Consider the following 18460-nt stretch of genomic DNA (forward strand, 5'->3'; position numbering starts at 1 on the left):
TGCCATTTAACAGTTCAGAAAGGATTGAAGGGATATCCCAGAGGACAGGAGATTATAAGCAGAGAAGATCCTTTTATTGGATATTTATTGATATTTGTGATGGACATGTCTAAGTATCTTGGTATTATATGACACCTGAACACAGCTGTTGGCCTGTTTATTCATTACTAGTAATTAGAAATGCCTTGCATGGGGCATCTAGATTTGACTTACAAATAAAAAGTATTTTAAAAATAAAAAATTTATATTGGTGCTGTTCCACACCCCTACCCAGACAAACCTCCCAACCTCAAATCCCTTTACAAGGATAGCCTATAGTTAGAATCATGTTATGAAGATAAGGCACTTCGCGAACTTTTTCTGGACTGTGGCTAGGAGCTAGCTGTATTTCCATTAACTTTCCAATGGAAGTGTGCACATGGGATTGTTGTTTGCTAAAACTGCAGGAGTGTTTATGAACAGATAATTCATTTCATTAATAATAGGAATGGAGAAAGGGGAAGGGTGCAGTGCAAAACATGCTGTATCACTTTATGTGATATAACTGATTTCCTGGCAAGTGGAAGGAAGGATGCATGATTTAGGAGTTTTATGATTGTAATTATTTTTCCTTTGAGACTAATTTCTGTGGTTTCTGTGAGGAAACATACAAATGTTGGCATGCATAAGATGTGCTTGAATTGAAATAGGAAACTCAATATTTAAAAGCATCAGAATAGGCCAGGACTACGGACAGGAAAAGACAGTCTGAACCTGCACCCGGGAATTCAGAAGAGACCTTGCGGGGAGGTCTAGGTAATAATGGTGAGGGAAACATAGTCTGCATTTTACTTAGTAGTCTTGCAGGACACTCTGTGTACACACAATATGATAAATACCTAATTTACACATATATAACAAGAGTTTAGATCAGGCAAACAGTTACATGGAAGAACACTGAAACAATTTTCAGTGTTGTGTCTGAAAACCTGCATAAAAAAAAAGATTATTTTGACTTCATATAAAAGAAGAAAAAAGAAAAAAAAGAAAGAAAGAAAAATAAAATGTAAAACCATCGTTTCTCTTCCACAGCAAGCACAATTGCAGACTCTCTGCTCACTCTAAAGAGGCTTAACACTCATAGATTTCATTGTCTTTGCAGAGGCTGCAGGCACTTTGCAGCTCTAGCTGTAAGATGACGGTTTCAATCTTTTGGGCTTTTTTTAAACTTATAACTGCATCAAAACTGAATCAGACTGCAAAGCATGTTAGGAGTTTACAACCCATTGATCCGTAAATGTTCAGTCCTGACTGACATTTAAGAATAAACTGTAGTAAAATAAATTAAAATGAAAGAAAAAAACAATAGCCATCCAAAACTTGACTTATAAGCTATACAGCTATTGACAATTTTTGCCTCCTTTAAAAATGCTTTTAAAATCAACTTTTCTCTCAACCAGCAATCAGACACACTGTGAAAGTTTACTGTTGAGTCAGACTAGTTACCAGAAACAACCATTTCAATCTACAGTGGTCTGAGCCAGCTGGCAAGACCCTTCAAGACACATGCTGAAATGTCCTTTCACGTTGCTCTGTGCTCATTCTCTGTTTGTGCCTTTCTCACAGCATCCTGTTCCCAATGCAGAACAATCTGGCAGTAACTTTGACTATTGCTAGCTGAAGTCTGGCAGGAAAACTACTTACCTTGGGGTTGAGCTATTGTGAGTCACATCCTCTGTGTTTGCTAATTCCTTACTTAAGCAAAAGAATATTGTCAAGTAAAGTCTTACAAGCTTTGACGCATTGGTACATTAACCACTATATTGCAGAAAAAACCAGGGAAGTGCCCAAAGCACTTTCAATAACTGATAAGCCCCCAAATATTTTTTAAGATGGAAAGACAGCACAGAGAAGTACATTCTTAGACACATGCTCTTTTCATGACTCAGTGTCATAAATATCCATCTTATAAAATGGAGAGCCATGAACAGGAAAGAGCAGAACAGAGAATACAGCGTTCTCCTCCCCTCAGTTATTTAGCACTGTTCTAAATGTCTCTGTCCATATCTGCAGTGCATCAGGTCACAGTGAATAGGTCTTTGAACTGGAGCCCAAGCATGATACAGCAAAATCTCCTCACTTAGCATCAGCAACTCTTCCCTTTATTCATATGGTGCCATGCCCAAGATAATCTACACTACTGCTGAATGCAGGATAACGTGAAACCATATGCAATTCATACCCTAGACCCTGACCACAGCTGGCCCCTCATTCAAGATTATCTGTTAGAGAACGACCTTAGCATAATTTTTTTGTGTTTTCACGCAGCACTGGAAATATAAAAAAAGCAAACAGGTTGGCTGATTCAGTTCCAGCAACTGAACATTTCTTCTCAGGACTGAAACTCTGGATTGCATCAGTTGCTCTCTTGTTAAACTACTTAACAGACACACATGTGGACAGTCATGTCAGTTTTGTTTCTTTGAATCAGTACACTATAGCCAAGATCCATGATGTCAAGATACAGAAAAAACAGTTATTTTTGTGGCATGATAGCATTATTTCCTGAGGAAAGTTAAATATTTTAAAATATGATAAAATAGCTGTATTCCGCAAGAATGTATTCTAAAAGCAAAAAGATTTTGTTCTGTATCACATACAGAGCCTTGTCCTGAGAGATGCTGAGCATCTGAAAATTCCAGGGCCACAGCCCGTCTCAAATTCACAGCTGAAATCATGGTCCACTTCAGTTTGTGACAGAGTCCTGATCCCATTGAACTGATGTGGACAAAGATTTCATTAGATATGTAATGAATGGCTGCCACTGTTATCATTTCCATAAGGTAGGAAGTTTCTGACAGACATTTATTTCCTCCTCAGTCAGCTCTCTGCCTCGCTCCACAAAGAGAGAATATTTTCTGAAGAAAATAATTATAACTGCCATTAAGAAATATATATGAGTTAGCAGTCTTTACTGTAATGGTATGTAAAAAATCCAGCTGCCTTTGGCCTGAACGACTTCAAAATAGTGTTCCTCTGCAGTATATTTCTGCAGTGCCCACTAGGTGAATTACACAAACATTGAGTAACCATTTGGTACCATGTGAGTGTGAAGAACAAAAGGAAAATAAAGAGTAAGACAGAGATATGAGTCACATATCGTACTGCCATACTGATCTCCAAATGTGAAAACCTATATTTTTTTCTATTTATTTAAATCTATTTGTAATTAAAAGATAACTGTTACTAGTAGAGCTGCCTGTATAGATACACTAGTAGAGCTAACTCATATCAGCTAACAATTTTTTTAAAGAAATGGCAACTTTTTTTTGGTTGAATATTCTGCGTGACTCCTATTTCTTCTGTTACTCAGCCAGCATTGGTCATCAGCATAACTCACACATATGACATGAGTTACAGGCACAGTCAGATTTCCAGTGCAAAAATGTTTACAGTCTCAGAAGCATCCAAAATCAAGTCAGCTATGTCGTTGCCCAAAGGAGGTTTACCCCACTCTATACTATAAGCATAGGAGTCTTGCTCACTGTGAAGGATGAGTTTCTATTGCTGTCCTTTCCTTTCCTACTTCACGCATCTCTCCTGACTTGTCTCAGAGCAATACCATATTCTGGCAGCTGCCTGGTGTGCTGCAGATGCCTGTGTCTTCAGCTACCTCATCTGAAATCCTTGTAGTCATGCTTGCCTGAAAAGACTCCACCAGTACAGTACAGGTCCTGGGCCAATTGTTGCAGATTTCCAGGGCCTGTACTGACTTCTGTTCTGTCTACAAATGCTTAATACAGTGGAGTACAATGGCATCAGGATGGGAAGTCATCACTTCAGTCTCCAGCCCAGGGTAGTTTCTGCCTATGGTAATCCAATAAAAGATACTACAGTCCAATAAAAGGCAAAAAAGAACTTAACTTCTGCAGCTCAGTGAGTCGTCTAACATCATCACTTCCAAACATCCCAGGCAGCAAAGGAAATTGTAAATTTTACAAGAGGAAGGAATGAGCATATTTAGTCTATTATATACTATTAACCAAGGCAATACAAAGCCCTCTCTGACATTACTGTGTATCTGATGCTGAAAATCACTCAGAACAAATAATGAAATCTGAACTGTAGGCAAAGTTCTTCCAATAAAAAGCAGTTTCACAATAAAAGTAGCTATCAGATGTAAGAGGCTTGTCAGCTTGGATCTCCTACATAATTTCTTTCTAAAGGATAGTGTTCTGAGATCTCTATGAGCTTTTAAGATGCTCAGGCTTTCAGTAAGGGAGTCTGTTTAGAACTCGTTCTCTCCAAAAAGCTTTTGGGCAATGAAACGCTTTCTTCCTCAGTACAGCCAATTTAAATGGAGTTGACAACTTACCATTGAGACAAAAATGTCACCATTGTTTGGTAGTGGACTGAGCTGAAGGGGCTATAGCTACAGCACTTTAAATCATGAAAGGCAGGTTATGAACTGCAGGAGACAGAAACAAACAGAGCTTCCCACAGACACTTCTTATGTACCAACTAGTCCAGGCTGCTGAGATAACTCTGTGGTGTTTTTCTACATTATAATGATGTGACCAAGGAAGATGGCAATCTTTGTATTGCTGCTGGGAAAACATGACCATGAACTCTTGAAATATTTGCTTTTGAGAGGGAGAGTTTAGGCAAGCCGTTTAGGCAAGCCTTTCAGGCACACAGGACAAACAAAGCTTTCAGTGTAGCTGTGCTTAAGGTGGAAGGAGTACCTTCTGACAAAATACCTCTTATAGCGACAACAGGTTACTTAATCTTTGAAAGAACATTTAATACCCAAATATGGCTATTCTATTACAATGTATTGTATCATTCGATACTAAAAAAAAAAAAGGAGTTCAGCCCACATTGTCATCCTACCAGTTTTAAGTGCAGAGATATTTACAATTGCAACTTTGAGTTGATATCTATGTGTATATAATTCCTGTCAGCAATGTCGATTTTCATCACAGGTTTTCCTAGGTCAGGGAGGCAAACACTGTGATGCTAACACGGGACTAAGTAAGGTATGGGTTTAAGGGCCAAGCCCATGAGGTTATCCATCTTTTGATCCACTACCTTAAATTCAGATCTGGAATGGGGCTTCAGTCCATATATGTCATTCGCACAGATGAGGATCTCCACTGGGCCTTCTTGTAATGGTTTTAATGACCTATGTCTTTTGTCCTTTAAATCCTCTTTGGACTGTAGGAAGGGGAGATGGGAACACAGTAGCATCACTCTGGTGAAGAGAAGATGCCTAAGCAAATGTGGAGCTAGCTGCACCATCCAGTGCCAGTCCTGTGTAGAGTAGCAACTAATCTGAGGTGATCTGTGAGCCTCTGAGAGACAGGGTTCTTTGAAAAATGTTCAACTTTGGAGCAACTGTTTGTGATCCCAGCTTCTACAATTACTGAAGCTCCCATGGCCATGAGAGGAAGAGGGTGGTAAAGCCATCTATGCACTCAAAGACAATTTTTTTGTTCCAGGCAGGAAGAGAGACCTTAATGTCTGTTTATATCCATTGGTAAATTCCATGTTCTTCTAATCCTAAACAGTGCTGTACAGGATTACCAGTTCCTGGAAGAAAAGTGCCTGGCTCAGATCCTGCTCACTTGTGGTCTAGTACGATAAGAAGAACAAAACAGAACTGCACCTTCCTTTCTCCCCTTCACAATCATGAACTCTGGGAGATGCCTCAGTGTCCTGCCTCATCCCTTTGCCTAGAGAGATTGCTTCCATCAGTGGAATAAAATAAGAGAAGCCTCAGTTTTCTCAAGATGTTTCCTATGATATCTACTGGGATAATTCTCAAGGAGCCCGATCAAAAAGCAGAATCCCAAGGCCTATGAAAGTGCAATGTGCTATGTACCTTGCACATGTAAATATGGCAAACCATATATTTAAACAGTTGAGAGGAAACAGCATTACTGCTGTCAACACATTTCTGAAATGTTAAGGTAATTACCATTCAGACTCCACACCAGCTAGGAAAAAAAACCAAAACAAACAACCCAACATTGTTTTCAGCTGCTGTTAATTTTCTTCTTGGCTACAGAAGTTTATGCTTGATTGAACAAACAGAGAGAGAGGTTTTGAAGAAGCTGTTTACATAATGCAAGTGGGAACACAGCTGTAAGAGACGTGTATGCTAATGAAAGAAATGGTCTCCATTACTCCTCAAGTGCAAGGGAGAAAAATATTCCACCTCTTGAAAACCTGGTAACACTTTATGTGTAAAGTTAGGAGGGATTAGAAGCATAACATTAGAAAATTAAAAGCAGAGGCCACCACAGAATTATTTGCAGTTCCATTTCAACAACAGCTCTAAAAATCAGTCTGAAGGGAAACCTGTAACTCCATATTAAGATGAATTACAATAACCTAAGCTAAGAATTTTAAGGAAGTCTGAAGGCAGAGTCCTGAAAGCGACTTCCTAGAGTTTTTAAAAAGGAAAAGTGCCTTAAAAATACCAGTGGCAGCCCTTGATGGACTTAATTTGAAGCCAAGCATCAGTAACAAATAACTAAGATCAGTGATGAAGATCCTTCCTTCTTACCTTGGATGTGGAGGCTATTTGGTTGAAAAGAAGGGTTTGCTGCTGGCTCGTATGTCTTTAGAGGCATTCCTACAGGCTGTTGAAGGTGAGGAGGTTGTGGAGTCCGTCTCTGCATCATGTGATGTGGAACTGAAATTCTTTGGGGACTGATGTGGTGAGGAGAAGGAGCCGGGGCTACAAACCTAGGAGTTCAGAAAAACAAAGCTGTAAAATCCCCAACAGGTAAGAGCTAAAGATTGTTTCTACTTTACTTAGATCACTATAATGTTTAGCAGTTTGCATTGATGTAGAGTTCCAAAAGAACAGTGTGCAGCACAGATGCAGAGAAGATGTATTTTCAAATGGTGACATATCATTAGATTTGACAACTGGGAAATTAATAGGCTGAACTGCACCCTTATAATAGAAAACTCCTTTCAGCTTCTGTGGGTGGCTTTAAGTTGTAATGGGAGGAGATACCTCACAGGACGCCTGATTTCTGAGGCATTGCCAACTGTCTCACAGTAAGGCTGTGTCAATAAATAGCTGTCCTTCCTCACTGGAAGTGAGTGGTCAGTTCTGGCCACTGGACACAGAGGAGTTAGATACTAGGTTCAGGTTCATGTTCATGTTCATGTCCAGGTCCAGGTTTCAAGTTATAGGAATTTTTGTATGTAACATAAAGCTATTTGAAAATAAATGATCTGAAGTCATTATAATGTACATAAAGGCAAATGTTAAATCACTTCCAGTTGGGCAGAGCCTGACCTCATCAAAATGTTGATCTGGACTCAGAGTATAAACTTACAAACCTGGCAGAGTAGGAGAACCGTTCAGACCAAACCTGGTGGTGCAGCTGCCACAGAGGTTCATCACTTCAGTGGTATGTTTTGCACAGCTCTGTCACTGCTGTCACCACAAGGATATACACTACTTTGAGGATTTTACACAAGGGTTTTACAGACTTTGTATGTTTAACTTTTTTCTACGTTTCCTTAAAATTGCTTACCTCCAAGTACATTACAAATAGGTGCTACAGTAATTTTTGCAGATGGAAAGCTGAGGTTATAAGAGCTCTGGTCCATGCCCCTGATAATCAAACTACTCACTAGACCAGTGGGATCTGTTTAGTCAGCCTGGGCTCAGGAATGGCTCAGGGTCACTTTCGTGTGGAGAATGTGGAGAGCCAAGAAGGTCAAGAAAAAAGAGCCAGAGTACTTCTGCAAGAGGGTGAGTGAAAACTGATGTCATATTCCTGTCAGAGATCAGCCTCTCTCCACTCCTAAAAGCAAGCTGCAAGTCTGTGCCAAGCAAGAACACCCACCCACCCTTCTCTGTGGTGGGTGTGCTTGGTAGCTACTGCTAGGAGGGATTAGCACTTGCAGCTAGCACAGTCTGCCAGGATCCTAAAGCATGGATCTGGTCCCTGTTCTTCTGAGACTGGACTTCAATACACAAGATGACTTTTTTTAAACCTAGCAATAAAGAATGTTTTTCCTGCAGAAGTGTAAAGAAACTGTAAACTCACCCTGAATACAATGGAAGGTGCAACTGTGGTAGCAGCACTATAGAACACCTCTGGATGGGGTCATCATCAAGTTATAGCTGCATGTAAATCCAAGACTCCTGAGATCTTTTATGCTGCAGCTCAGAATCAGTATCTGCCACACATTATTGGTGTGATTTTGACTTAATTTGAAACCTATTTACTACATTTCTTGTAGATCCATAATTTACGTTTGGAGTATAACAAGTGTCAAGACGAACTTTGGATGATTTACTGCCTGTTCAGTTTTCTCTGAGAACTGCATTTTTAGGCATATTAAATAGGGTTTGGATGGTCTTTGTGTTGATTTGGTATTAACTTCATAAACATATATATTACTTCAGATATGCTATATAGATGGAGGAAATAAAGATGTCACTATTGAATCATTGAGTCTTTACTGTGTCATATATTTTATTGTTACAGATAACTGATGCAGTGTAGACTTTAAGACATAGTAGGGAGGAAGAGAACAAAGCATGCATATATTTCACAATAATACTAGAGAATAATTTTTTTAAAAAGAGAAATCAGTAGCTATATTGTGATAAAAATATCAGAAGATTTTAAAAAGTCCTACAACTACCTGCTTATGTGCCTCCTGAGTAAGGACTGGAGTTAGATTTTAGTATAGCACTCACACAGAAAGACTGTTATTTGCTACCAGAGATTAAGACCAATGCACAGTCTTTTATTATTACTATTATTTAAAAAATCATGGAATATCATCCTGTATGGTTTCAAAACTCTTGTGTGGAAACTAATCTCTGAAAAAATGGTTTTAACCAGCAGCGAACAACAGAGAAAAAATCCTTTCCAAAATGCAAAGTGAAAAGCACAGTTTTAGAGATTTCACATTTGATTTAACATCCAAAAAATAATCCCAATAATAATGCACTACTTTGTACAGCCAGACAGGACTCCTTTTTAGTAGACTTTAGTGGTCTTTATAATGATTTATGAATCACTTCATGAATTCCTGGCTTACTCATATGGGTGGCTATAGTTATCTACTTTTACTTCTCTTCTGCCTAACAAAAGAGAAACTTGGACTTGTCACAGTCCAGATTTGTCCCTGAACAAATCACAGTGTGTTACTGGGGGAACTGCAAATTTAATTTTATTCCTGAAATAATCAGGACCAGCTTATAACTACTCAGAAACTGCGATCATGAATTGCGGCCAAGTCCTGGAGCCGATGCAATCAGGAACCAGCTAGATTTGCAGAAAGGTGCCTTTCCCTATGCTTGCTGGACACAAAATCAGAGCAGGAACATTTCTGGAGCCATCGAGCAGCCTCTCCCTTTCTAAAAGTAGCTAGGAAAAAGTATCCTGCTGGGGAATGACGAGATTTGTTAGGAAGCAAGACAGATGACAAAGTTACCAAAGCTTACCTCTTTTGATGAGATTAGTTAAAATGGCACATATATAGGGGTCTGGTTAATGACTAGTTCTGGTCACGGCTACATGGAAAAAATATTTTTCATGCTCTACAATTTTTCCATACTCTGGCATTTGCTGGCTGGAGCTGGCCCAAATGTAAACTGCACGCACAATCTACGCAATGTGTGGAAAAGGAAGGGAAGAGGAAAGCTAATAGTAACAGTATATTTATATAGTATAAATAGTGTATTTATATAGTATTTATAACTATACATATAGTTTATTTTAGCATGGTTGGCCACCTGTAAATGACTCTTTGGTGCTGTGGGGAAACAGCCTTTTATGTCTCTGTAGTAAGGATATATTCAAGGTGTTTCTTCACCTAGAATTTCAAGTGCTTTGAGACTCCTCGATTAAAGAACTGGTTGTGCTGAACTGTCTGGGCATCAAAGGGATGAAGGAGTTATTTTTGTAGGTGGAGAAAATACCAAGAACTGGGTGGTAGAGAAACCCTTTTTTGTTAAAATTCCCATGAAGCAGAACTGCCACTGCAATCCAAGACAGTGGAGGCAGGTACAGTAACTGTGATATCAAGTTGTCACTGTTCAAGCTGATTGGAAGCAAGGAAAGCAAGAAGAGAATAACCATTCAAAGCTCTGTCTGACTACGGCTTTTTGATGGTGCTTCCCCTTTTTCCAGGGGAATTTGAAAGACTCATCAGCTCAAATTATCTTGGCTGCTGTTCTTTTAGGCTGGCAGTCTTTCATTTGATTTCACACTCCTAGCTGCAGGAAGCTCATGAAATACATGACTGGCCCAGCAATACTGGACATTGTGCTTATACAGGAATCTCTCAGTGGGCTTCTCCCAACTTCACTGCTTGATGTCTCAAAGATCTGTCACCTGCATCCTCTTCACAGAGCTCTCTGTAGCTAAGTAGCCAGCTCGCCTTCCTAAGGGGAGAAGGGAGAGCAGGACATTTGGTCCAAGACTGGAGCCAGCGCCTGATGACAAAGAAAAATTCCAGGTCTCTCATGGATTTCAGTGCCATCTTAAAAGGAAACCCCTTTGACTCTGCCTGCTTCACTTACCCACCATCTGAAAAAGAATAGCAACTCCAACCTGCAACAAGAAGCTGAGTTTTCCTTGACTTTTTTCAGGAGATTAGGTAAAGGGCAACAGAAAGAGCACAAAGCAGCATCCCAAATCTTTCTGCTGTTCTGTCCTCCTCCCACAATGCCTAAAACCTCACCCTGCAGAAGCAAGAAGCGTGGGAGGGATGGGAGACCAGCATTTTGAGGGCAGAACTGGGGAATGATTGATTGCAAGATAGACTTAGAAGTGTGAACCACTACAACAAAGGAAAGCTGAAGTTACATATCTTCTTTGTGAGGAAATCTGGAAGAAGTAGCTAACCTAATTGCTATATATGCCTTTTGGTAAATAAGCCAGATTACATTAAAAATGTCTGACACAACCAATTTTTCTTTTTAACAGAACAAATATGTTAAAAACCCAAATACTAAATAATCATTTGGGTTGCAGGACAACAGCCCTGACAATTTCATATCCCTAGAGGGTTAGCTTTTCCTGTTTGTACTGTTTCAGAGCTGTAGAAAAAAAAAGTTGATTTTTGCTAAATATAGCAAAAGATCATTATTTCATATTACATCAAATTCTGTGATTCACTAAACCTGTAGTTTACTGGGGAAAAAAGTTAATTCCAATTATTCTACAATTTCAAATAAATTCTGTGTGGGTCTAGCAGCATGACAAAAATAGTGACAACAGCATATTGTACTATAGTAGTAATAATAGTAAGTGAAGGGAATATTTTCTTTGCTTGAGAACAGCAAATAAGATATTTTCATTGCAACTAAATATTTGTTAAAAATATATTGAAAAGAAAGGAAACTGCATCTGCATATAAATGAGGAAAGAGGAGAAGACATAGTTTACCTATATTAATCCATGCTACACTGTGGCACAAAATGCTACCAGGAGGAATTATTTGGGATGGAAACTATGCAGCTATGTTAGATGTAGTTTTATTCTCTTGCTTTTCCTCAACTTTCCACTGAAAAGTAAAGCATGTGCCATCATTTAGACAATATCAGTCCTTATGGTTGCTTTCAATATGATTCTGAAATGAAAATGGAACATTAAAGCTGAAAACTTTGGTCTTTTTTTTTCTTCAGAGGTCATAGTTTTCTTTGAACAATTTTTAAGTACAATTTATTTGCTGCTCGATTAATTGGCTGAGATCTAATTCTTTTTATTGGGCTGCAACAGTTTGGGAACATATCTAGATGTTATGTAGCTGGCACAGCCAGAAGATCAGGCTTTCATCTTATTACAGTTGAATTTTTGGCTGGACGGAGGACAAAACCATAAGCGCCCCGTAGCAGGCTGCTGTCTCCAGTGTGTGGAGGCTGACACTCCATCCAGCGTCCTGTAAAGTGCTGCACTTTCTGACAATGTTAAGTGAGGAACGATCTATACTTGCTCCCTCTTGATTGCCTTTGTATTTCCAGGCAAATCCAGAAAATCTGGGGTGATGTCTCCGTTCTCTGCTTTAAACATCCTTGTCATTCTGCTGTGATCTCACAAATTTGGGTTTGGCTGCACACTTTATGCTGTATGCTAGTGACTTTGCAGCTCCTCAGTCCACTATCAGTGGGGTAAACATTCTGTTGTAATACAGTATTCTGTAACCCAACACATTACACTGTAAGTTAGTCCAGCTAGCTATCAATGACAATCAAATAAACATGGTTTAAAAACAGTGGTAAGGACAGCATAGCTTTTGCCAAGCACAATTTTGAAAAATCAAATGTTCTCCCCAAGAGTCATGAATGCATTCATTTGACCAAAATATCAAAACGCTTTATTTTTTATCTACCTATCATACAACATGTTTCTCTCCAACAATTTGCTGTTGCAAATCATTTTTTTTAAAGGAAGGGAATCTTCTCCCATAACAGAAATACTTTGGCCAACACAAACCAAAATTTTTGTCTGTAGTTTTGTTCAAATTTGCAAATTTGAACTCGTCAAGCTCTGTCTCACACCCTGCACGGCAATGATCCCACAGCAGGTTTCTATCCCCGTGGTGCCTCAGGGGAATAGACTACATGGGCCAGTAGACTTTAATTTTATATCCTTACTTTCAGTCATTAATAAGTGTATAAAAATCCTTTTCATGCACAAGCTTTGGGTACACAGGAACTGGTGTTTCAGATCAAACCAGTGCCCACCTAGCCAAAAGAAGGCATGGCAGGAAGAAAGAACAGCCCCTCTGACCAGCACCACACGCTCTTTGGTGAAAGGAAGAAAGGAGAATTTAAGTGGAATTTAAAGAGGTATTTAAGGAAGGAAGCTGTGAGCGGCCACCTCAACAAACAGATTCCCTGGAGACAGAGATATATAACTTCAACACCTCTCTCAGCATCTTCTGTGGCTGTACTGTATTACAGAACTGAGTTTCTTGCAAATGTGAAGAAGGGGAAAAGAGTGCCTTTGGGAAAAAGAAGTGTGGATACAGGCTGGACAAAAATTCCAAGCTTTGCTAGGTCAGCTCTGAAACAAAGTTGTTGCGAGGTAGGTGTTGGTCTCTTTTCCAAAGTAACCAGCAGTAGGACAAGAGGAAATGGCCTCAAGTTGCACCAGGGGAGGTTTACACTGGATATTAGGAAAAATTTATTTACCAAAAGGGTTGTCAGGCATTGGGACAGGCCACCCAGGGAAGCAGTTGAATGACCATCCTGGTGTTATTTAAAAGACATGTAGATTTAGTGCTGAGGGACATGGTCTAGTGGTGGACGTGTCAGTGCTAGGTTAATGATTGGACTCGATGATCTCAAAGGCCTTTCCAACCTAAATGATTCTATAATTCTATGATTCTGTGGCTCAGGTTCAGGGTTAGACTTGCTGCTACCACCACTCTTTAGCATCTGTCATTTATATGTGTCATTTGCTCACTAACAAAAAAAGTGGTAATGTCTTAGCAGACAATCCTCTGGAAAGTCCGAAGCCTGGAAAGAAGGCACTGTACTGATTTCAAAACCACACCGTTAAGGTCTTCAACTAAAGACTTTTTTCAAGGCGGTCCCTTATATGCTAAGTACTAAGGGCTTTGTAATATGGATCAAGATTGGATGTCTTGACTCCTTGGTTAGAACTACTCAGAGGCTTTTGCTTCTGGAAGTCTGGCTTGGACCTACTTATTATTTTACAGCAAAAGCATGAAAGGAATATAACCACACTCTTAAATAAGCAAAAAGCAGTACTGTTGCAGACCTTATTATAGCATTACAGTAATGCTAAACTGAACAGTTCAGCCTGAAGTCCTTCTTTCCAGTTTTACAGTCTCTAGAAATTCCTGTCAAACCAGGACGTGTCACGCTTCAGGGACATACCACTAGCTCTGGTTCACAGGAAGGTGAAAAATCACCTGGAACACCAAGCCCAAATGAAAAATTCTGTTCTGATCTCACATCAGTTAAAAGGCTACTTTTTTCACAAAAGCAAGCCTTAAGAAGCAAAATGCATACATTGGGTAATTCAATAAAAATTTAAAAAATAATTTCAAGCATTTGGCACCATCAGGTTTGGGGCACCAAGCCGCACATGTTAACTATGCCACATAAAAGCAAAATTTTTTATCTGGGTTTTAATTAGATTGCTTTTTCAGCTTCCTTGAATGTCCATGTCTTCTTTTATTACAAAAATGAGTGAAAAGGAAGCCAAGTACGTATTGTCTTTCATACATATACTTTTGGGTACCACTATAATTTGGCACCTTCACTGAACAGTTGCAATATTTCATATTAGGGGAGCACTGAAATTCTGCTGTCCAAAACGGACGGGGCACATGACTGGCCCCCAGAGGCACCAAAGCAGCCAGTCCAGCTTGGATCTGCTTGAGTCCAACAAATGCAGGCTATCACAGGGGTGGGTGCTGGTGAGACAGTCCTACCTCTGCAATGACCCCAGGCATGCACAGCGCCTCAGGAACCACACAGCACGGGGGGAACAAATCCTCTGCTTGCTCCCCTAAATCCTGCACTCCTCTTAATGAGGAGATTGAGATACAGGGTGATTCACACCTTTCAAAGACACTGTCTCTGGCACTTTGTATACCTAAGTGTTGGTTTGTTCAGTTCACATTTTCACAGCTATCATCACTCCCATGAAGTGATGTAAATGACAGCCTACATGCAGGGCCCCTAGGTGAGTGGACTGTATTAGATTCAAGATGCAGATTCTGCATTAGGTTTTTTTTCAGACATTTCCCTTAATTTGTACTATATGTTCTGTAACCAAACCAGCACTGCTGTAATACTTTTTTTCTTTTCTGAATTTAAATTGCTATTTGTCCCACTATCGAAATGAAGATACTGGCACTTTTTTAACCCAAAGTAGCTCCAGGTATGGGAATTAGCACTTAAAGCCTTTTTAGAGAGCATGTATACAGTTAACATATGAGTAAGGAGTGTATCACACCAGCTTTTTGTAATTGTTATTCTGTAGAGTACTATAGTATCCTAAAGTCTGTAATGCATTCAAGGACTTAATGAGTTAAGTCATACTCTAAATGTGTCTGCTATGGTCCTACACCAGCAACTGCCTCAGAAAGGGGCAATACCTGTAATAACTATTGATCTGTCCCTGCCTGTCACCTTGTGCTCTGGCAATTGCTGGATATGGATGTTGGACAGTTCAGGCACTGGAGAGAAAACTATACTGGGAAGCAAAAGCTTCTGGGTCAGGCAAGAGAGCATGGGCAGCCCAAGAGTTTGCACACAGGACCAGAGCCAGGGCAAGGCAAAAAGGTCAGGACCACTACATAGGCTCCAATGATCATGAAATGGCAAGTTTCATCTCAGACCAGTGTACAAAAAGCTCAACTACTTCCAGTGGCTCCAGAACTGGCTGAATTCATATGTGCAGTCTGAAATCAAAAAGTACTTTCACCTGTACTGAAAGTACTTCTCTGAACCATCGTCTTATTCCATCTTCCTGATACAAGGCAGAGTGAGTACTGCTTTCCTCCAAAGAAATTATGCTCATTTAATCAGTAATTGAAATCTAGTGAATGTTCTTTTCAGGTTTATAATTGGACCCTTCGTGCTCTCCAAATTACTGGCATTTCTGCCACACAAGCAAATTAAACACTTTGAAATACATTAATGAAATACAGCAATTTATCATTTAGACTACTGAAAAATAGGGAGATTAACAAAATAATGTTTAAGTATCCCTATACATACAGTAAGAATTCATTATTCTCTGTGATGGTGTATCTTCCTGACTTTTCCACTGAAAACCTATTTGCTTAGGCCTCTTCAGTCTTGCAATCTGGTAGACTTCTGGTTCAATGAACTACGTGGAAATCTTTAATACCACACACTATACAAGTGATTTGAAAGATTGCTGAAAGTAGTTTAGGGAATATATAAACATGAAAATTAAACCACTTCCAAACAACCTGCTTTCATATCACTGAAATATCTAAAATCATGACAACAACATACGTCAAGGGGTTTGTACCTAGCCAGCATAAAATAAATCAAGCTCTCCAATTAGTGAATTAAAAATTCTTCCATTATCCTGCAAAGTACTTAGGATTGAGAGAATATTGGCAGAATATGACTCTCCTACCACAAGTAAACAGAAACATGAATTTCTGTAAGGTACTGCTGGGCTCCTCTGAAGTTTAGTGTCCCACCCAGTAACCTTCCTTGCTCGGTCGTTGGTGGAGACCAAGAGGGGCTTGGGGGAAGGCCCTGAAGTGGAGTCGGATGGAAAGCCTCCTTCTCCAGGTGGGGATGAGAGTCCTTTTCACCTCTCCTTACCCTAGTAAACCCATACCCAGAGCAATTGTTACCCAGGGGCTGCCACTGGTGACTTTCTGCACACCGACAACTCTGTTTCCACTCATCCTGGTAGCTCTGAAGGCAGTCCTGCTCCAGGCTCAGGATGGGAAAAGCAAGGGCTGGTCTTACCTCTCTGAGTCCACAGCTGAGAGAAGAGGTAACTGCCCAGGAGGATGGAGAGGACTACCCTGTATGTTACGTCCTGGAGAGGGGTGGCTGCTGGGGTGCGACAAGGACAGTGCCCCAGCTGCTGTTCCACTTCGACTTGTCTGTGTGCTGGGGAACACAGCTGCTGAAAGCAAAAGGAGAGAAATAATCCTCATCAGGCAGGTTGAACAAATTGAATTGAACAAATACTAATGGGTAACACTCCCCTAAAGCTGTAGTGCCAATTCTTAGCAACTAACTGGTTTTTCTCAAATGTTGTTTTCTGTCTGAAAGGAACAAAAAACCCCACATAGAAATAACTAGATAATCCTTGCTGCTCCCAAATGACACTTTTGTAAAACCAGGCATGACATAGCTGTCCTCCTTGTCTTGGGAATTTTGTCTGAATAAGGCCACAAATCTTCTATAGCTTCCTGTTGTAGAAGTGGTAGCAAATACTTCCTAAGACATGTATTTTTTTCAAGCTAGTGAACAGAAAGCACATTGCAAGGGACAACCTTGATCATCTAAATAAAACCAGAGACCACCTAAATTATTCCTTGCAAAAATAGACTAATTGCATTTTTCCATTAGAAAAACATTAAAATGTGTAAGAAAATACAATGACTTAGTTTCCCAGTACTGTGATCTTTGAGTTGAAAATAAATTTCTTCAAGGCTGTAGTTGATCAGGTGTAAAAAGGCTGTACTATGACTGGGTTCCCAGCATAAGGTGGCAAGAATTGTTCTTCCCTGTCACAGCTGTTCTCTGTCACAACCATGGTAAGGATTTTAGGCAGGCATTTTCTAAGTTGTGCTTGCATATTTCTAGCTCATCCAGGCTGCAGTACTAGCACAAGTTCCCACAGTACTGCACAAGACCTGGTGCCTCTGTCCCTGGGAAAAGGTTATCCGCAGCCATGCACAGGCAACCATCTCTCCTTTCTCTGAGCTTGAGCAACCTAAAGGCCACTGCAATATTCACCATCGTAGCAGTATCTGCTACTGTAGGACCTTTTTGCTAGCAATTTCCCAGCAATTTCTCTATACTTTCTTCTGTTTCCAATGAAGACACAGTACACAGTGTAAAGTAAGAGCTATCTATGGCAGGGACTAGAGGGACAGATACAATATTGAAGGAAGAAAAAGCATACATATTAGCTGCAAAAATTTATTCCTGCACAGATGGTACATTAAATGATCACAACACGACAGAAGACCGTACCTGGGCTCCCACAGTGCCTTGTAATGAAGCCTCCAAGAGCAGCACCATGAGTGATGGTGTGGGAGACTATGTAACACTCATGTGCAGTTCAACACCTCTTTTCTCAGTGCAGCTTCTCGCTGTGTAGTGGCTCTGTGCTGACAAAACCACCTCTGTGGGCACCCAATGAAGTGAAACTCCAATGCTGGCAGCTGCTTCCCACTGGAAATGCTACTATTAAAACTTCCTAGCATGGACATGGCATTGGTCCAAGCTACTACCTGAATCTTCTAAATATGAGTCGAGGGGAAACATTGTCAGCCATTGGCAGTCTACAGACCTATGGCAGTCAACAAATATTGTCAGTGACAGGACATTCTCCTAGCAGAGCTAGTCTTAAGAGACTGACAGAAAACTTTGGATCCTATTTAAGAAACTACTAGGTAGCAGTTTTTCTCATGAGCTGTTGCAAGCTTTCCTAGTAGTTTATCTGTTAAATGTAAGCTGCTTGCTCAGTGCTGGCAGGAAATATCTACACAATGGAATGTCTTTTCAGTGCCTGATTCTATTAAAACCTGATTTGAATGGTATGAAACTGAACAAATGTTCACTCCAACCAGCCTGCTCACTGACACCAGCAGGTAAATCCACACAGAAAGATGCAGAATTAAGTTTAAGTATTACTTAGCAAAAAGGCTTCTCTCTATCAATACAATATAAATTAACACACTTAAAGTAATTTTTAAAAGATTCAGATATTCTGAGAAAAGAAAC

The 18460-nt window shown here is 39.9% G+C and overlaps 1 protein-coding gene across 1 annotated transcript in view; it reads right to left on the minus strand.

The window, feature by feature from the left end:
• The window catches only part of GLIS3 (GLIS family zinc finger 3), a 175055-nt gene that overhangs the window by 7704 nt on the left and 148891 nt on the right, over positions 1 to 18460 (minus strand). Inside the window, exons 7-8 of the mRNA XM_064438436.1 lie at positions 16466 to 16628; positions 6551 to 6732 (exon numbers count right to left, since the gene is read on the minus strand). Coding sequence (XP_064294506.1) covers positions 6551 to 6732; positions 16466 to 16628 — 345 coding nt within the window. The remainder of the gene's footprint in view (positions 1 to 6550; positions 6733 to 16465; positions 16629 to 18460) is intronic.

Source organism: Phalacrocorax carbo, chromosome Z, assembly GCF_963921805.1.
Source record: "Phalacrocorax carbo chromosome Z, bPhaCar2.1, whole genome shotgun sequence".
NCBI classification, from domain to species: Eukaryota; Metazoa; Chordata; class Aves; order Suliformes; family Phalacrocoracidae; genus Phalacrocorax; species Phalacrocorax carbo.